We start from the raw sequence: 22,043 nt of genomic DNA on the forward strand, positions 1-22,043 counted from the left end.
ATGTTCACAGGCCATTACACAGACACATGGCAAAATCTGAATAGGGTCTATGTGATTAGTGATATTGGATCAGTGTTAATCTCCTGATTTTGATGGTTGAACGATGTTGTGTACAGAAGTGCCCTGGAAGTTGCGATATACTCACTCAAGTCTTAAGGGAGCATATAATGCAGTAATAGATATTCATGTCTGCAACCTGTTCTCAACCAATTCAGAAGTATTAACAATTGGGAATCTGGGGGCGGACTCCAGATCATTTTCTGCAACTTTTATGTAAACATAGAATTATTTCAAAATAAAAACTTAAGGTAGGTAATGTTTTCTTTGCCCTCCACCTCTATGAAATATAACCATTAAATGAGCTAATTTCCTATACCTATAAAACCTCACATACTATTTTAACAACTGTTTATGTCATTAAAAATAAACATGTATAGGGGTCCTTGAAGAGACAAACTTATTAGTATTTCCACCCTCTGGCCTAGTACACACTAAATAGAAACTAATCCACTATACACTCCCCTCCCCTAAAGTTGACTCTATCACTCTCGATTACTTCAAAACCTCTGCCAGATAAAAAGAGATTTGAACACTAATTGAAAGAAACATCATCCTTATAATGTTTAAAATTATAATATAAACTTAAAAGTTTAATTTGACCCATCAAAAATACCAATGGGTCTTTTATGGGGTAACTAGATATGACAATTTTAAAGGTCACAAGAAAAAATATAAATAAGAACTGTTAGAAAACTGTTAAAATAACTGCAAAGAGAAGGGACTAGATTTATCAGATATCAAAAAATAGTATAATGTCTCATAATTAAAACATAGACCAGCTGAAGAACAGATATAATGTCCGACGGAACAGAACAGAAAGTCTAGAAACTAAAGCTAAATAAGCTGAAGAAAATATATTACAGGGGAAAAATAAGAGAGTCTTTAATAAATGCTACTGGGGCAACTGATAGCCATCTAGGGGAAAAAATAACAGTGGAGCCATACTTCATTATCGCTCCAACAATATCAAAACCTTAATGTGAAAAATAAAACTACAGAAGTACTAAAAAAAAAAAAAAAAATTCTTCCATAATGTTGGAGTGAGCAAGGCATAACTATGATTCAAAATCAGAAAAATCTATCAGAAAAGATGGATTGATACACTGAAAACAAAAAATTTCTATAAAGCATGTGTAAAGCAATTATCCTTCAATTAAAAAATAAATTTAAAAAATTCTATAAATCAAAAAAAAAAAGAAAAGAAAAAACTAAGCAAAGTCAAAAGAAATTAAAGAATTGGGGAAAACATTTATATCTCATATCACAAAGAGCTATTATCCTTCCTAAGTATGAACTCTTGTAAATCACGAGGACCAATGACAGAGTTAAAAATGACTGAGGATATGCAAAGACAAAGACAATACAAATGGCTCTTAAACAAATAAAAAGATGCTACATGTGAAACAAACAGAACCCGAAGTTTGGTAATATGTTGTTGGTGAAGCTAGGGGAGAGGCATTCTCATGCATCATTGCTGAGAAGGTAAACTGGTTAAACATCTATGTAAAAATATATGTGCCCTTGACCAGCACTTCCACTTCCAGATATAGTTGATCATGCATGAAATATGTACAAGGTAATTCTGGGCAACACTGGTTGTAAAAACAAAATATCATAACTTTTAGGTCCAACAAGGGACTGGTTAAATGAACTATGGTGCATCCATGCAATGGAGCACGTTGTAACTGGTAAAACAAAAAAAGAATGAAAAAGCTCTTTACATGAAATAACAGATTTCCAAGATGTATTACATAAAAGAATAAGATGCAGAAGCATGTACAGTGTGATACATATTGTATAAAATGGTAGAGTTAGATAAAAATATATATTCATATTTCATACAAAAAGGACATAAAAAGAAATTACTAATAGAGATTGCCACTGTAAGTAGGGAGAAGGAATGGTTGGATGAAAGTTTTTTCATTGTACTCCTTTGGTATTTTTAAAAAATTGTGAGTTGTGGGAATATATTATTGATAAAAAAAAAAAACACAAAAGAAAACAAAACATTGCTTGGTGTACGAAACTTGCTATCTATGTGATGAAATCCAAACTCCTGAGCTTGGTAAATAAGACCCTTTATAACTGAATGAAGTCAGGTGTACAGTCTAGGGGTGTGATCTCAGGTTTGCGGGTTCAAAATATAGACTATATACAGTCATTAGACTGCAAGACATTATGCATGTAATTTGACTTCTCTAAACTTCCTCAATAAAATGGAGATAATAGTTCTTCAACCCACCACTGGGTTGTGAGTGAGTGAGATAATCTCCAGTAGTGCCCAGCACAGTGCCTGACACACTGTCAGAGACCAGTCAATGCCAGCTATTTACTATGAATAATACCTTTCCAGATTTCAATATTCTGGTTTTATGGCCATGAACCTGAGGTTCTCAATCTTTCATTATTCCTGGATGCACCAATTTTAAAAAACTAGTTTTCTGATGACCTTAATCTCCATGCTCTCCTGGGACGAACTACCACTTATGATGGTAAAATCTGTACTTCCAGCCACACTTCTTTCCTAAGCTGCAGACTTTAGATTCTAAATGATTAGTTAACATTTACTCCTGGATATTCCTGTCAAGGTAAGATTCTGCACCCAATATCAGTGAGTGTGGGTTTTCCCCCACCACCAAGCAATTCCTGGACACTGGTGAGGTCACAAGTTAATTTTAATATTATCTACCCAGAGGTAGCATCAGACTCCACAGGTTAAGGGCTCAGTTCCATAAGCCTTCCACTTTAGGTGACAATCGCAAGTGTAGGTTGTCACCTGTGCTTCCTACCAACTGGCTATAAACCAGGGGTTCCTATTAGCCCGTTAGGGTTTAATCTGCTAGGGTAAAGAATATATAATGGGGAGAAGACAGTCTCTTCAATAAATGGTGTTGGGAAAACTGGAAAGCCAGATGCAAAAGAATGAAACTGGACAACTATTTTATAACATACACTAAAATGAACTCCAGATGGATTCAAGACTTGAACTTAAGACCTGAAGCCATAAAACTCCTAGAAGAAAACATGAGCAGTAAGCTCCTTGACACTGGTCTTGGCAATTATTTTTTCGATTTCACACCAAAAGCAAAGGCAACGAAAGTAAAAATAAACAAGTGGACTACATCAAACCAAAAAGCTTCTGTACAGCAAAGGAAACCATCAACAAAACAGGCAACCTACTGAATGGTAGAAAATATTTGCAAATCATGTATCTGACTAGGGGTTATAACTCAACAGCAAAAAGTAATCCAACGAAAAAAGAAGGAGAAGCTCTGAATAGACATTTTCCCAAAGAAGACAAACAAGTGGCCAACAGAGACATGAAAAGATGCTCAACATTATTAATCACGAGGGAAACGAAAACAAAAACCACAATGAGATACTAACTCATACCTGTTAGAATGGCTATCATTAAAGAGACCAGAAATAACCAGTGTTGGTAAGGCTGTAGAGAAAACCTTTGTGCATCACTGGTGGGAATGTAAACTGGTACAACTACTATGGAGTAACAGTATGGAAGTTACTCAAAAAATTAATAATTAAGAGAACTACCATATGATCCAGCAATTCTACATCTAGGTACTTAGTATCTGAAGAGAATGAAAACACTCATTCAAAGAACTATCTGCAGCATTATTTATAATACCTAAGATATGGAAAAAGCAAGAGAGTTCCAGAAAAACATCTATTTCTGCTTTACTGACTATGCCAAAGCCTTTGACTGTGTGGATCACAATAAACTGTGGAAAATTCTGAAAGAGATGGGAATACCAGACCACCTGACCTGCCTCTTGAGAAACCTATATGCAGGTCAGGAAGCAACAGTTAGAACTGGACATGGAACAACAGACTGGTTCCAAATAGGAAAAGGAGTACGTCAAGGCTGTATATTGTCACCCTGCTTATTTAACTTATATGCAGAGTACATCATGACAAACGCAGGGCTGGAAGAAGCACAAGCTGGAATCAAGATTGCCAGGAGAAATATCAATAACCTCAGATATGCAGATGACATGACCCTTATGGCAGAAAGTGAAGAGGAACTAAAAAGCCTCTTGATGAAAGTGAAAGAGAAGAGTGAAAAAGTTGGCTTACAGCTCAACATTCAGAAAACTAAGATCGGCATCTGGTCCCATCACTTCATGGCAAATAGATGGGGAAACAGTGGAAACAGTGTCAGACTTTATTTTTGGGGGCTCCAAAATCACTGCAGATGGTGACTACAGCCATGAAATTAAAAGATGCTTACTCCTTGGAAGGAAAGTTATGACTAACCTAGATAGCATATTCAAAAGCAGAGACATTACTTTGCCAACAAAGGTCTGTCTAGTCAAGGCTATGGTTGTTCCAGTGGTCATGTATAGATGTGGGAGTTGGACTGTGAAGAAAGCTGAGCACCAAAGAATTGATGCTTTTGAACTGTGGTGTTAGAGAAGACTCTTGAGAGTCCCTTGGACTGTAAGGAGATCCAACCAGTCCATCCTAAAGGAGATCAGTCCTGGGTGTTCATTGGAAGGAATGATGCTAAAGCTGAAACTCCAATATTTTGGTCACCTCATGCGAAGAGTTGACTCACTGGAAAAGACCCTGATGCTGGGAGGGATTGGGGGCAGGAGGAAAAGGGGACGACAGAGGATGAGATGGTTGGATGGCATCACCGACTTGATGGACATGAGTTTGGGTAAACTCCGGTAGTTGGTGATGGACAGGGAGGCTGGTGTGCTGCGATTCATGGGGTAGCGAAGAGTAGGACATGACTGAGCAACTGAACTGAACCAAAGATATGGAAGCCCTGGAGAAGGAAATGGTAACCCACTCCAGTATTCTTGCCTGGAGAATCCCATGGACAGAGGAGCATGGTGGGCTACACAGTCCATGGGGTCTCAAGAGTCGGACACGACTTAGCAACTAAACCACCACCACCACCAAGATATGGAAACAGCCTAAGTACTCATAAACATATGAATGGATAAAGAAAAGAAATGTGGTATATATATGTGTGTGTGTAATGGAATATTATTAAGCCATAAAAAAAGAATAAAATCTTGCCATTTGCAACAACAATGATGGCCCTTGAAGGCATTATGCCAAGTGAAATAAGATAAGAGAAAAATAAATCCTGTATGATCTCACTTAAGAATCTAAAATAAAACAAAACAAAGAAAACAAGCTCAGGGATAGTTGAGAACAGATGGATGGTTGCCAGAAGCTGAGGGTGGGGGGTGGGAGGAGTGAGTGAAGGACATCAAAAGGTACAAACTTCCAGTTATAAAATAAATAAGTCATCAGGATGTAATATACAGCATGGTGATTATAGTAAACTGCCGGGAGCCGGTGAGGCATTCCACTCGTGACAAAGGTCATGAGGAAAGAGGCTCGGCATACGCAAAGGCGGGATCGAGCCTCAGGAGTCCCCCCGGATATTGTCGAGCATCTACCCCCCAAAAAACCAGAGTCTGCCTACTTTATTGCTTTGTGCTCTCACCTCTGACTTTACTGGGGGCTGTCCCCTACCACCATCTCGCTCTCTCTGTCAAAGAATTAACTTACAGCTCCAATTAATAAAGTTCCTGGGCAATTAGGAGTGTTTAAATCCAAACCCCTCAGATAGCTCTCTAACTCGCCTGACAAGTTTACCGGGACTCCTAGAGCCATGCATACGATTGTTTACAGTCTCCCAGCCTCGAGAGGCATGGGAAGCTTAAGATATTCAAATAGCTTAGAGCCTCTCAGAGTTAGAAACTGTCAGAATAAAACTAGTAAAGGATTTCATTGATGAACCAATGTTTGTTGCCAAGTTTTCACATCCCCTGAATTGTATCCTTGAATATGTATTAATTAATAGTTGGTATGTAGAAAAAATAAGTAGTGGCCTTGGTGTTAGTAACTTTAGACCCTTAAGGTAATAAATTCTTTTCTTTGTTGTAAACCCATTACACATCCGCCCTATAGGAATGCAATTTTATTTTTTAAGATGGCGCCAAACCTTAAAATAATTACTCTTAGAGAAAATAAGTCTTTGTTGATAAGTCCTTGTCAAGAGTCATAAAATGTTAATAGGCCTTCTGGCCAGAAGATGATGTAAATCACCTAAACCATTTGTATACGATAAATTTGCAGGAAAGAAATCCTGGTTTTTGATAAGGGTCAAGGACTGCTGACTTCGCATCCCCTATTATCCTCTATGTGTAACTTAGGGTATAAAAGCCCCTGTTAAAAATAAAGCTACGGGCCTTGCTCACCAACGCTTGGTCTCCCCATGTCATTCTTCCCTTTAACTTCCGGCTGAAGTCTCCATCTGGAGCGCGGATATCCTCTGCGACCATTTATTTGCCTGGGCTTCTAAGACCCACTCGAGAAGGTGTCTAAGGTGGGGCACCTTCCGCTATTCGAGAGGGCGCCTGCGGCCTACCTAAGTGGTGCAAACTTCTTGTCTTGAAGTTTTATTGGTCTCCCGCATAAACCAAGCTACTCAGCCTCTTTTCTCCACTGAATTTTCCTACTGAGCTATCTTCATTCTATTACTCTTTATATCTTTGATAAATATGTAAATAGTCGCTGACTCCGTCTCCCCTTCGAATACCCTGGATCAGCCGGGGATGGTCCCAGGCAGTAAACAATACTGTACTGCATATTTGAAAGTTGCTAAGTGAGCAGATCTCAAAAGTTCTCCTCACAAGAAACACAAAAAATTCTGTACCTATATATGGTGATGTTTGTTAACTAGACTTATTGTGGCAATCATTTCACAAAATACACAAATACTGAATAATTATGCTGTACATCCGAAACTAACATAATGTTGTATGTCAATTATGCCTCAATTAAAAAAGCTTTTGCTAGGACAGCTCCTAGGTGTCGAGAAACCAGTTTACTTCCTAGATTACTGGCTTATTACAATGGAGAGCAAGCAGCAGCCAGATGAAGAGATACACAGGGGGAAGTCCTGAACAAAGAAGCTTCTGTTCTTGTTTGGGGCCTGGCATAAGGGCACATAGAAACTTCTGGTTCACCAACTGGTAAAATACCCCAAACCCTGTACTACTGGATTTTTATAGAGACTTCCTTACCTGGACATGATCAATTACTAACTCCAGCCACAATCAGTTATTTCCCACCCTTCGCCCCCTCTCTGGAGAAAGTGCAAGGTACAGTCCTGAAAATGCCAAGCTTCGAATTATGGCCTGATCACTCACAGCTTCCATCCAGGAGGCATCCAGGACCCACCCAGAATCATCTCAATAGAATAAGGTATGCTCCTAGTGTCCTGAGGTAGGAATTAATAAGGGATTCAGGAGCCATGTATCAGGAAGCAGGGTCAGAAGCCAGTATATCTATTTCTTATTGTTTTATACAAAGAAACAAAATACCCCAAATTACATTATCTTCCTTTGCTCTATCTCCCTAAGTCTGTTCCTTTCTGTATCTAGTCATCCAACCCCAAAATTTTAGAGTCATTCTTAAAATTTTTTCTTCTCTCACTTGTCACACTTAGCTCAAACGTTTACCAAATTCTTTCCATTCTAATTCTTAAAGTGAAGTGAAAGTTGCTCAGTCGTGTCCAACTCTTTGCGATCCCATGGACTGTGTACTCCGTCAGGCTCCTCTGTCCATGGAATTCTCCAGGCAAGAATACTCGAGTGGGTAGCTGTTCCCTTCTCAGGGGATTTTTCCAACCCAGGGATAGAACCCAGATCTCCTGTATTACAGGTGGACTCTTTACCAGCTGAGCCACCAGGGAAGCCCAAGAATACTGGAGTCGGTAGCCTAACCCTTCTCGAGGGGATCTTCCCGACCCAGGAATTGACCCAGGCTCTCTTGCATTACAGGCGGATTCTTTACCAGCTGAGCCACCAGGGAAGCCCAGATCCTAATTCTTGAGTATCTCCTTAATCTTTCCATACCTGGTCCCTGCTTTAGTTGACTCACTGCATGTGAATCTACAACAGCCTCCAAAGGCTCTCATCTCATCTTGCCTCTTGCCAACTCATCCACCACAGTGTGGCTACATTAGTTTTCTAAAACTCAAATCTCATCTTTTCATATTCAAACTCTTTCAGTGGCCTCCCAACGCCTAGGGAGAAAGGCTTTATTACTTCAGCTGAACTCTGCAGTTTCCTGAGCTTTCAATGTCCCTCTCTCATTTCTTGTCACTGCTCTCTCTGCTCTGCCTTCTACCTGCAACAAGGTTAACTCAGAGAGCCTGTGAACTGGATGGAAACAAAATTACATTTTCCTTTTCATTAATTCCTATCTAAAACTTAGCATTTCCTTCAAGTATGATGGTAGGGAGCAAACCATAGTATTAGCATTAGCTGTGATTTTTTTCCACCAGAAGAAATCACAGATTTTCATATCATATTAGCATTGTTGCAGATCCCGCAAACTATCAGTTAGATTTATGGTCTGAAATCATGGTAGTTACTAGGTCATGCTAAATCTTGTTATTTAATGTGTAAAATAACAAAGCACATGTTACTCTATCACAAAGTTGCTTTTTATAATTTTAAGTCAAAAATGTATACTTCAATATTGTTGGTTTTACTTATAAATCTGTGTATTTTATGTATTTAAGAAAGGACAGAAAAGCTTCTTTAGGCTGCCAAAGGAATCGCTTGCACAAAAAACTCTAATAAGAGTTCTTTTCCAAACCTGGAGTGTTCTTTTCCACTGCACGTTCCTGCAGGACTGCTACTCTCTCATTAACCTGGTTAAAACTGTCACCGTCCCTGACTTCTAGACCCTCTCCTCTGCCCTTCCACAGTCCCACAGGCTCTCTGTAAATGTCTGGCTCCTCCTCCTTTAGACAAAGCTCCTGAGCGCAGGAAGGTGTGATTCATTTTTGTATATTCAACACCTGGTTTGGAGTCTGCCACACAGAAGTGAAACCAAATTTTGTTCAATGAATAAATTAATGAATATAAAAATATAAGCAGATCAAATATTTTAGAGTCTTAAAATCTGGGTCTGAATCCTGGCTAACAGTTAGTAGATCCGTGACTTGGAGAAAGTCTTTTAATTTCTTTAGACTTCTTTTTCATGTCTGAAATGTGGATAAATCTCCCCTATTCATTGCACTCTTTGTCAAGAGGATTAAAATAAGGTAACTGTGTGAAAGTGCTCTGTCAAGCTGCAAAGGTGACCCAAATTTAGTTATACTGTGCAAAGGTCATTATTTGGAGAAGGCAAAGGCGCCCCACTCCAGTACTCTTGCCTAGAAAATCCCATGGACGGAGGAGCCTGGTAGGCTGCAGTCCATGGGGTCGCTAGAGTCGGACATGACTGAGTGACTGCACTTTCACTCTTCACTTTCATGCACTGGAGAAGGAAATGGCAACCCACTCCAGTGTTCTTGCCTGAGAATCCCAGGGACGGGGAAGCCTGGTGGGCTGCCGTCTATGGGGTCGCACAGAGTTGCACACAACTGAAGCGACTTAGCAGCAGCAGCAAGGTCATTATTATTTAAAAACGTGTCTCCAGCGAATCCCTCGAATGGCCTGCTATGGAGTGAAAGCTAATGTCCATCCTAGAATTCACATAATGAAGCCCCAGTACGGTGGTACTGGGAGCTGGAATTTTTGGGAGGGGGCATCATGATGGGATTAGTGCCTTTAATATTCAAGAAGAAGAGACATGAGAGAGCTTATTTCTCTTTCATTCTATCTTTGTCATGTAAGGATACAAAAAGAAGATTGCTGCCTGTGAATCACAAAGAGGGCTCTCACCAGACCCCAACCTTACGGGCACCCTGGTCTTGGACTTCCAACATCCAGAACCGTGAAAACAATAAATGCCTATTCTTTAAGCCACACAGTCCATGACACCTTGTTACAGCAGCCACACTAAGACGCTGCCCTGTGCTGCAGGGTGTATCCAGAAGCTCTTCCCTAAACATACGGTTCTGTGTACTTCAGGTCTGTGTGCGCTTGTCTCTATTTACTTCTTGCTATTCTGCCCAGTGCCCATCCCTCTCCACTGCCTGGTAGCATGCACAGATTTTTCAACACTCAGACGGAGTGTGAATAACCTCCTCTGCACTCCTTTGTCAGGCCTCTCCCTTCTCCCCACACCTTGCGCAGTCGGTATATGAGAGTTAACCTCCATTAGTCTCTAGATAGCGGGCCTATTCTTGACCTCCTCTCATCCATCAGGAATGCATGTTTGCCTGAGCATAAAATCGGGCAAGCAAAAGTGATTAGAAAATATACGAAACAAATCAGTGACACTGTATGCTTCTGGTTATTTGTAAGAAGAGCAGAGCCATAGCCTGCAAGTGTAAATTCTGAATGATGAATCTGTCACAAGTGCTTTAAATATTCAGTTTCATCTCATTATAAATGTAAATACATTCACTCTAGCAAAGCAAGGTGAAGTTCATCTTGAAATGTCTATTTCAACAGTCGTGTCAATGCAGAGCACTGTGTTATTGAAAATGTCACCATGAGGAGGCTCAGACAGGAGGCCACAGCACCTTTGAATTCCTCCTATTTGCACTGTGTCTGCAAGGAGAACAGGAGTGAGAGTTCTATGCAGACCCCTCAACTCAGAGCATGACAGTGGAGAACAGAGGCCAGAGGGTGGCAGTCAGTGCCACACACAGTGAGTTACAGGCTGACCTTCACAGAGTAGGGGGCAGCAGTGGTGATCTTCCAGGCCCAAGTACAACCTACAAGGGAATTTCTGACCCTCTTACAGAGCCGCCTTAAGGTCTGCTCAATTTTCAGGAAGCAGGACACAGTTTCCAGGAAAATACAGGGGCATGAAAGAAACCATCAAGGCAATGATATACAGACAATAATTGATTTAGGCCAAAATTTGAGTTTGAGATTTAAGATAAAGCAGAAGGAAATAAAATTATTCCCTAACCACACTAGCATAAATGATCTCACTTCCAACTTCATACACAAAGTGCACATTAGGGAAAACTTTCAATTTCCTGCCATCTACCTTTAGATCTATTTCCCCCAGTAACCTGAGAACAAGTTGCCTGATTTGCTTTTGCATTCCCTTGAGTTCTTCAATTCCTAAAAGTCATGAACAAGCTTGCTCTATGATGCCCCATTTATTAACTAACGCCTTATCTAAATGTCCTCTATAACCTTCTTACCTACGGTTAGGAAGGTGCTCAAGAGCTGCTCCGTGGCAACAGGCTTGATCTCTGTCCGCAGATTAACAAATCTGCCAACCACCAAGGGAGCTCGGCGGAAACCTAGAATCCTGGTTTGGAAGGTTGAACAGAAGAGAAAAATCTTTGGGGATATATTTTATTTTTATTTATTAAAAAATTTTAATATATATATTTTATTGAAGTATATTTGATTTATAAAGTTCCAGATGCACAGCAAGGTGATTTAGTTATACATATATGCATATATTTGAGATGGAAATGGCAACCCACTCTAGAATTCTTGCCTGGGAAATCCCATGACAGAGGAGCCTGGCAGGCTACAGTCCACAGGGTTGCAAGAGTCGGACATTACTTAGCAACTAAACCAGAGTACGCATATATTAGTTTTCATATTATTTTCCATTATAGGTTATTACAAGATATTGACTATAGTTCCCTGTGCTATACGGTAAATCTTTGTTGCTTGTTGTGTATCTACGGGGATCCTATTTTAAACAGTAGGGTTTTTTCTTTTTGGCCAAGTTGAGCAGCTTACAGGATCTTAGCTCCCTGACTAGGAAATTCCCTAAACAGAAATCTTAAAAATCACAGCTAATCGTGGTATTAGGTGTGTAAAGGTACCATTGTGTGTGTCAGTCGCTCAGTCGTGTCCGACTCTTTGCGACCCCATGGACTGTAGCCCATCAGGCTCCTCTGTCCATGGGGATTCTCCAGGCAAGAATACTAGAGTGGGTTGCCATGCCCTTCTCCAAAAGATACTGTTGATTACTGGTAAATATTTTTCAGAGGTACATATGTTTATGAATTTAATATTGAGATGTAATTTATTGAAGACAAATCTGGCAAAATGTGAGCAACTGTTAAACCTAAGGAGTGGGTCTATGGGTTCATTATAATGTTCCATGTTTGTTAGAAATTTTTCATAGTAAGATTTTAAAATAAACTTAACAAAGCATTAAAAAAAAGATTGGGCCTAAACCCACACATGGTTTCAAATCTTTGCATAAAACAGAATACTGATAGAAAACTACACAAATTAACCTAAAAGGATAAATTCATAGGACAACTTAAATACAGATACATTTTAAGACACTTCTAATGGTCTCAAGTGCAGCCTTGGTGGAGCACCATCATTTTTTTAAAAAAGGAAATTTTCTTGCTAAAAAAATACACACTCCCTGAAGAAAAGTTGGAGGGGCAGAATTCAGAATACACAGAAAATTTATGGAAGAAAATTAAAATCATCCATAATTCCACAATCCAGAAAAAACTAGTGACAATCTGGCATTCAACCATATTTTTCAGACATGTATATATAGACATACACTCACTCTTGTGTGTATATACATAGTTGAAATTATACTATATGCAATTCTGCCTCCTGCTTTTCACTCATCATTGCATCATGAGCCTTTTCTGACTCTTTTAGAAAGTTGCCTTAAGGTTTCTACAATTACAAATGACTGTGCAATAAATAATCCATTGTTCAGGGCTGCCGACTGATTCTCTATCCTAAACTCATTCTTAAAAAAGCCACAAAAGTAAGGAGATCAACAGATCGATCAAAATAACATAAAAATTGAGAGCACCTTCTGAGGCCAGAGGAGGGGGTTAAATCCTAATGTAATGGAGAAATAGCAACTCAGAGCAGAAAAGTGTAAGGAGCATGGGGTGGGAAAGAAAGTGGGGAAGTACCTTTTCTCCCCACTGACCATTGTCAGACCAAAGAAGAGCATCCATTTAGTGTTGGGAAGCCGTACTCAGTGGCACTTGAGCCTGGCTGGGGCAGTTAACAAAAGGGAGAGGGGGCTGGTCAGAGAATAGCTTTCAGACTTTGAGGGAGGGAAGGGCTTTTAAATATAAGACCCCAAAGCACAGGTCATAAATTGAAACATTATTTAATTAATATCCAAAATAGTAATTTCTGTACAAAGACTACTTCACTACAAGTTAACAAATAGGTGCTGTGCTGTGAAAAGATGAGGAGGTATCTCTGCCAATAACTGGGGGAATATAAAGGAACAATGAGATACCACTTTACATGTATCAGATTAACAGAAATTAGTATGTTGGATAATATGAAATATCGGTATGGTTATAGAAAAAAGATCTTTAGGCACTGCTGGTGTCCATTAACAGAGAAACAGGAAAGGGATTAGGGATGAAGAAAACAAGGAAACAAAGTTTTGCAAAGATTAATGTGCAGTTAAGTGATGAGTAGGATCTATCCAACTCTTTCCCACTAGGTCTTAATAGGGGCAGTGAAAATTCATGGTGTTATGAATGAACATTCATTTAATTTTCCCTGTCATTAGATGTTTAGGGTGCTTTCAGATTTTCAGTACTGAAAATGCTACTAGCTAAGATCTTGCTATATGTATCTTTGAATTTCTGATTCTCTAGAGTACTTTTTAGAAATATCTTCCGAGAAATGTCTTAGATGTTTGCATAAAAAGGTAGCTATTCATTCAAAGGGTATGAACATGAAGATTCTGGATACGTGGTGCCAGAGTTCTTAAAGATGGAACCAATTAACAATGACACAAGCAGCATAGATGCCAATCTATTCCTGCCAATAAAGTACTATCTTTTTTCTAATCTCTGTCACTTTCAGTAGGAGAAAACAGTACCCCTTATTTCACTGGATTTTTTTTGGTCGCACTCTGTGGCTTGTGGGATCTCAGTTTCCCAACCAGGGACTAAACCTGACCCTTCCACAAGAGAGGCGTCCTACCCGATGGACAACCAGGAATTATCTGGATTTGTTTTTTTTTTACTGGTGAATATGAATTCCCTCTGTCATATTTACTAGCAATCAGTAATTTCTATTCAGCCAACTGTGTTCTTAAACCATTTCTACTAGTGTTTTAGAGTATATATAAGATTTTATAAACTTATATATTAAGGCTATTAATGTTTAGATTATATATTGGATTCAGGTATTTTCCTCCCAAGTTAGTTTGCTTTTAAATTTTTACGTTTTTTGACATATGAGTTAAATTTTTTTTTTAGTTGAATCTACTGAGTTTTTAAAAATTTAATCTATTTATTGGCTGCAGTATGCGGGATCCTAGTTCCCTGAACAGGGATCAAACCCATGCCCTCCTGAAATGGAAGCACAGAGTCAACCACTGGACCACGAGCAAAGTCCCTCTTTGTGATTTTTAAATTATTGCTTTTATACCTATAAAATCCTCCCTAATCCTGAAAAAAGACAAAAATTCATCTTTATTTTCCTCTAGTTTCCTTATAGATTCATTAAAAAAATATAGTGAATAATTTCTTTTAAAGTCTATCAACATGCCCTGATTAAAGATCTGATCAAAAGGAGCAACTGGGACACTAGACAATTCAGTTACAAGAATCCTGACTAATAACCGGCTTAAAAAGTATTAAGTTTTCCTCATTAACTTACACATTTAGAATTCACATTTATCCTGGTTATTGAAGCTGTGCATATTTTGTATGAAGGAAAATAATATTTACATATATGTCATGTTATGTTTCCAGCATATGAGGATAAATGAGTATTACTTAAAAACAAAATCAAAACAAAACAAAAACCAGGACTGCCAGGCCCAATTAATGACCAGTTCAATTTAGGGATGTGAAGTCAAACTTTGGTTTTCTTCTAGCCATTTTATTTACCCAAGTAATGAGGCACTCATACAAATTTAGTGGAAGCAATCAGTTATCTAAAGTAAGTTAACAAGTCAAAGTTATTACACTTTTTTTTTTAATTACACTTCTTTGAAAGGAGTCCACAAGTCCTCTCCAAGATATTTTTAAAAGGAAATAAAACGAATGTAACCCACTGTGATTGCACATACCTGTCCAAATGAAAGGCTGCTACCTCTGCATTGTGTCTATCATAACCAGCATATGGTTCCCCTTCTACCACATAGTCCCGGTTATACCTGCAGAGCGAATGGGAAGCACAGATGTAGACATGAATTACATCAGTACCAGAGGTGACAGTACAAGAGGCAGAACAGAAACTCTGCAAGCCTGATTCACTCTAGTGACCTCTGTCAACCCTGAGAACAGTCATGGGTTAGCATGGGTCACCAGTAGATGATGTGAAGAAGTGGAGAAGAAAACTAGAATTATACATCTACCTCTGCAACCATTCTATGAATAAAACACTGATGTTATTTCTACCCCTCCTGAAGACTTTCAACGTAGCTTAAGTAAAACTAGAAGGTACTTTTCTGAACTCTTTGTATCTTCAGCACAGTGCTAAGTCTATAGTTGGTGCTTAATAAATGTCTACTGAATTGTCTATTAGACTAAACTGAAATAATGAAGACAAATATGTAATTAAAAGGTCTTGCTTACCAGAATGGCTATGGTAAGGCTTATTAGAGAAGTTTAAATTTCTTGGGGAAAACAATGGTCCTGATATGCTTCAGGTTTTGTTAAATAAGTAGGAAAAGGAAAAATTTTTTAAAGTTATCTGAATAACTATTCTCTTTTTAAGTTTATGATGATGCAGTGGAAGGAATACTGGACTGCAGTGAGAGTTAGGTAAAGCTCTGTCATTACCTGCCTGGATAACCTTGAGTAAAACCCTTCTTTTCTGTGGGTCTTAGATTTCTTATTGATAATATTAGGGGCTGGACCAAAAAGCAAGTTCTAAGATGTCTTTGCAAAGAGCTGACTGATTGGAAAAGACCCTGATGCTGCAAAAGATTAAGGGCAGGAGGAGAAGGGGGCGACAGAGGATGAGATGGTTGGATAGCATCACCGACTCAATGGACATGAATTTGAGCAAACTCCAGGAGACGGTGAAGAACAGGGGAGCCTGGCGCACTGCAGTCCATGGGGTTACAAAGAGTCAGCCATGATTTAGCGACTAAACAACAACAAAGATGTCTTTCATCTCAAACACCGCTCCGATGATTTACATCACATGCATGACATAAATGAAGGATAATGAAAACTGGCATATTTCTTTCTACTAATTATACAAAGAGATACAACTTAAACTTGCTAATGGGAAGAACTGAACACAATTCATCTATGACTTCTACTGTTCACTTGCATTTCCTGAATCAAAAGGAGACCTAGTAGGCTTTACAAGACAGAAATAAGTTGAGAATGATGTGAAGAGGAGCCACTCCACTAAGGTCACTTGGGTCTCCAATGCTGAAATGGCCATGGGGAAGTGGGAAACAGTACTATACAAGGCAGTGACCTTCAACATAAATGACCACAGGATATAAAGTGAAACCATGTTCATAAAACACATTTTCAAGTCAAAGCAATGAAACATTTATGTGAGGAGACAGACATGCCTCAACACCTGGCTGGACACCAGTTTCTTCTTAGCCTGGTCAATATACTCATGTGTATTTTTTTGTTTCTGGTGTCAAAGCATCATTTAGGCTGCCTAGGATTACACCTGCTACCTCCAAATGAAAAGTCTCAGTTTTTAAATAGGACTGCAGTGAAAGCTGACACTATTCAAGCATTTCTCTCTCCACTACAGCTGCAGGTGACAGGCCTGGAATACTTTATTTCTCAGGACTCCAGCGGAGCCACAGAAGACTGTGGTGATATGCAGTCCACTCCTTTCAGTGAAATGTTAGAGAACTTTCCAGAACATGGAAAGTCTGCACAGAATGAAATGTAAAACCCTAGAAAAATTCAGAAACTTTGGGAGTGGGCTGGAGAAACAGGAAGGGAAGGAAATGGGAAAGGAAGAGGAACCAAATGAAAGAACTGCACTGGAGTCCAAAGGGCTGAATCCTCAGTTCACGTTTGGTTTTTGTGAAACATGAAAGTCAGAACCCTGGATTTCACTTTTCCCAGAAGTAAAATGAGTAGTTAGACTAGTTGATCACCAAGGTCCCTTTCAACACTTCCTATGATCCTTCACTTCTCCCAAGCTCTGGGCCCTTGCCAGCTTGTTCTTTTCCCACCATAACTGTAGTTTTTGTCTATGAAAATCAATGTACTTCCAGAAAAGATACAGCTACATTAAAAAACAAAATTACTTTTATAATAATGTAAGGCAAAATGTGCAAATAAAGGCATGACTGTATTCCTGTATATTTCATGCACTATACAAATCTTCCATCTCTGACAGGAGGACATGGACAACCAGGCTCCAGAAATGCTGAACCACAAGTGGCTGTTAAAGAAAGGTGCACGTCTCAACTCAGCAGGAAGGACTTAGATCCTCCTCTCAACAGAGTGATCCATCTTAAGTCACTGACAGAACAACGAAATTCATACAGTAACTGCCGATAAATCACTCCTATCCTCCTGGTGAAGGACATCAGAATGTGACCAAGGACATTAATTTGCACTTACACTACGACTAAATAGTCTCAGAGGCCCCTGGGGTCAGAATAGCAATTTGCTGGGTGTTTTTGGACTGGAGCAATTTCTACAAGCACTTAAATGTGAACCCACTTTCCCCAGCCTGCGAGAGCGCCAGGTATAATCAGCCCAGGTCAGTGTGTGCAGTGAGTAGGGTGCTACCACCCACTGTAGGGGCCTCAACAGCTTGCAGGGGGTGGGGGAGGAACATCCCCGGAGCCGGGCATAGACAAGGGCTATTTGGGAGATGATGGGAGATGAAGGGGCTGCCTTGACAAGAATAAAGAGCTGGGTATAGAGAGGAGGGCCAGGCTGTAAGAGGCTTGGCCATTAGGTTGCAGAGGCTGGGTTTTGTCTGGTGAGTAATGGGAATCCCTGGATGTTTTAAAACTGGGGAGCACAGTGATGATATGGGTATTTGGGAGAAGAATGAAAATAGTTTTCAGGATGGTCTGGAAGAGGAACGTAATGGGAAGACTGCAGTGGTAGTAAGAGATATGAGACGAAGCATCAGTGACTAACGTTAGCCTATGCATTTATCTGCTGCCACTTCCCCTTCTCACCAGTCTGGCGTCTTCCACCCTCCATTTATATTACAACTTGTCTGAACACTGCAGACCTATCTGCAAAGCGCCTAAACTAACACTAACGTTGCACACCGTCAGTAACATCTGCCTTCACTTCCTGCTGCCCCATCTCACCTTTAATTCCCCGGTGTATAACAGTGGGTATGAAGAGGGTATCCTTTTACTTAAACACAAACTGCCTGCAATTCATCTCTTTACACGAACTTAATTCTTGTTTTTAGTTTGCTTTCTTTCCATCAGTCTGCTTATGCTGCTGATGGCTCAGGCGACAAATCAAGAGGTAAAGGATCACATTTCAAAAGGAAGCTAGCAAATTTTTGAAAATGGATGATCCATGTCATCTCTCTTACAGGAAGACAAACAAATGTGAGAGGCTCGCATGTGTGTGGCAGAACACCAGCTGCTCACACTCTGACGGATCCAAATGCCAGCTCCATTAGTTACTGCAAGCTGACCCTGTCAAGTTACTCTTTCCACGTCTCAGTTTCTGGTTCTGGAAATAAGCACTGTAACTGTCCACGGTTGTGACGAAGGCTAAAAGCGTTAACATACAAAAAGTACTTAGTGTAACACCTGGCAAACAGTGTGCATGCAACAGAAATTAGATTCAAGGTCCACATAACCATGCTTTTCCCACATTACCTGATTTCCACATCTTCCACACACCATGCCTCCCAGTTCCAGGCAAATGCAGATCCCTTCCATTTCTGGAATCCCAATATACTAGCTCTCTGGCTGCCTATTATCTACTGATATTTGGGTCATGAAGAGAGCTGAGCCAACTACTCTGATCACAGTAAGTTTCTGGATATCATCACCCCATGTTTCTTCTCCCACTCCAGCAAGAGACCCCAAGTTATATGTTATAATTCTCTCCAAAGCTCCACTGAGGAATGAAAAAAGTGTTTAGTCCACAGATAATTTCAGACCTTACAAATTTTGAGAAAATGCACTGGTAACTAAATCCTGTCAAAAGAATATAGATTACCATCATGTTAACCTATTTCAAATTCATGTACACACAGAAAACTTAAAAAATAATTATACTATAGAACTGCCACACAAATTCTCTCTGTAGATCCTTAGAGAAGTCCAAAGAGATCACTGTCTAATAGTATATGAACTAGCTCTTTCTCCAGTTCAAATTTGGACTGAGGCAACTAAAATGGCTCAGTTCTCTGCTTAAAACAGGCAAAAGAAACGAGGTATTACTACACACACATTAGAATGGCCAAAATCCAAAACACAGACAACACCAAACGTTAACGAGGATGTGGAATAACAAGAACTCTCACTCACAGCTGATGGGAATGTAAAATGGAACCACCACTTTGGAAGACAGATTGGTAGTTTATTACAAAATTAAACATGTTCTCACCATATAGTCCAGCAACTATGCTCCTTGGTATTTACCCAAATGAGCTAAAAACTTATCTACACAAAAATCTGCACATGAATGTTTATAGAAGCTTTACTCACAACTGCCAAAACCTGGAAGCAACCAAGACAGCTTTCAGTAGGTGAATGAATAAACAAACTGTGGTACATCTACACAATGGAATATTATTCAGGGAAAAAAAAAAAGAGCCATCAAGCCACAAAAAGACACAAAGGAACCTTAAAAAACATGGAGAGAAGCCAATCTGAAAACGTTACAAAAGGTATCACTCCAGCTATATGACATTCTAGAAAAGGCAAACCATGGAGACACTAAAGAGATTAGTGGTTGCCAGGGATTCAGGGGGAGGAAGGGAAGAATGAAGAGATAGAACACAGGGGACTCTGAGGTCAGGGAAGCTGTCCTTTATGATGGTGCAACGGTGAATACTTGTCATTATAAGTTTATTAAAACTTACAGAATATACAGCACAAAGAGTAAACTTTAACTATGGACTTTAGTTAATAAATTAATATTGGCTCATCAATTGTAACAAAGGTACTAATTTGATGGAAGACGCTAATTATAGAAGAGACTGGGGAGGAGGAGGAAGGACATACATAGAAACGCTCTATACTTTCCCCTCGATTTTTCTGCAAACCTAAAATTACTAAAATAAAGTAAAATAAAATAAAGTCTATTAATTAAAACAAAACCAAAGCTCAAGTGAAAGAATCTTAACTTTAGCACTAAAAAGGACTTAAGTTACTCATCCAAAGCTCACTCCAACTCTGGGTAACTCCTACTCCACAGCATTTCTGACACGTGGTTATCTGGTCTTTAACTGTACACTTATGGTGATAAGTTGCTTATTTCCTAACCAATTCATTTTGTACTTCTAACATCTGGCACATAGTACTTGATAAATTTAGAAATCAAGGACAGCTCTCACTGTAAAGTGTTCAATCTAATTTGGTACCAAAACATATTCCTGCAAGTTTCCCTTACTCAAAGAAACATGGAACATTAAGGGCTAGAAAAGACTTCAGAGACCTTCGAGTCTCTGCCTCCCATTTTACTGAAGAGAAGAGGAGATGAGCAGTCAAACAAATTCCAGGTTAGAACCAAACAGCACAGAAAACTTCCAAGATGAAGACTTACCGCTTAGGTTTGAAGACAACTTTCTGTCCTCCTTCAAGTATCAGTAAGGCTTTCAGTTGTGTCCCTTTATAACCCACATCAGCTTTAATGATTTTCTTGGTGGCCATGGCATGCAAGATTGCTCCCAGCTCTGGTGTCTCTTCAGGGTACACTTCCCGGGGAACCACCCACTGGGCTGCAATCTCCCAGGGAGACTGCAAGGTGTGGTCCAGCTTGGGCACCAGCTCCACCCGCAAGCCTGCCATCATTCGGTGAAATGCCCTCTGGTCCTCCCGGTTGGCAGCTGATGTATCTAAGTTGTCAATCAGGAAAACTTTGGTGAAGATAAAGATGACAAGGAGAATTGCTAACAGCACGACTCGCTGCTTTAGCTTCATGTTGACCTCTTTTCCTTCTCCCCGACTACTCTCACTTATCAAGGAGAGCAGGTGGTGATGGTCAGCAAGGAGACTCCATGATTATACACACTGGTCCATCTCTTCACTGAGGTGCCTCCCACAATTCCTGCAAGCCCAAGTATAAAGCACAGTTCATTCAGAAATTCTGTCCTTCCACTCCTGAATCTTTCACAAGCCTCAAATAGATTGCTCACTCTTTTAGCTGGACTAATCCTATGTCTGAGAAGACCCAATAATTTAGAATGAACTGGTCCAAGGAAGGATGTAACAGTTAAGAACCAGGTACACTGAAAATTTAAAAGCAAATACTCCTGTTTTAATAGGGTACAGAGCCATTCCGGAGCCATTTGGATGGCCACCAATTCTTAGAAACCAAAACAATGAGAAAAAGCACAAAAAAGTTAAACACTAAGATATGCATAACTCCTTAACTTTCATTTTACCTTTCAAAACCCATAAATGACTTTTGATTATCCAAAACCACGAGTATTTGGTAACTTTCCAGTTATTGTCTCCAAGTACAAGTATTACGACATATTATAAGACAAGAACTCTTAAAAAATGCCAAAAAGAGGGTACTGTTACTGCTGCTGCTAAGTCGCTTCAGTCGTGTCCGACTCTGTGTGACCCCATAGACAGCAGCCCACCAGGCTCCTCTGTCTCTGGGATTTTCCAGGCAAGAATACTGGAGTGGGTTTCCATTTCCTTCTCCACCAAAGAGGGTACAGAGGAGAGTAATAACTCCCTCTCTGAATTCAAATACCCAGCAAGCCTAAACATGTCATATCTGCTGCTCACATACTGAAATACAACACCCAGACATGAATCTCTACTTATCAGTCTTCTAATTATTTTTCAAAATTAAAAATCCTATAAAATATGGATAATCAAATCTGGATAAATTAAGCAAAGGAAAAACATATCCCTATACCATCTGGCTATTAGGAGAACATGACCAGAAAATTAATGAAACCTGGTACTATAGCAACATGACTAAATCTGGA

General features: G+C 39.6%; 1 protein-coding gene across 2 annotated transcripts in view; it reads right to left on the bottom strand.

Annotated features, from left to right (window-relative positions):
* The window catches only part of FAM20B (FAM20B glycosaminoglycan xylosylkinase), a 45,161-nt gene that overhangs the window by 10,876 nt on the left and 12,242 nt on the right, over positions 1-22,043 (bottom strand). For both annotated transcript variants that reach the window (XM_070384871.1, XM_070384872.1), the window contains exons 2-4: positions 20,642-21,145; positions 15,019-15,105; positions 11,168-11,277 (exon numbers count right to left, since the gene is read on the bottom strand). In XM_070384871.1, the coding sequence (XP_070240972.1) occupies positions 11,168-11,277; positions 15,019-15,105; positions 20,642-21,018 (574 nt within the window). In that variant the 5' untranslated portion in view covers positions 21,019-21,145. The remainder of the gene's footprint in view (positions 1-11,167; positions 11,278-15,018; positions 15,106-20,641; positions 21,146-22,043) is intronic.

This window comes from Bos mutus, chromosome 16, assembly GCF_027580195.1.
Source record: "Bos mutus isolate GX-2022 chromosome 16, NWIPB_WYAK_1.1, whole genome shotgun sequence".
Classification (NCBI taxonomy): domain Eukaryota; kingdom Metazoa; phylum Chordata; class Mammalia; order Artiodactyla; family Bovidae; genus Bos; species Bos mutus.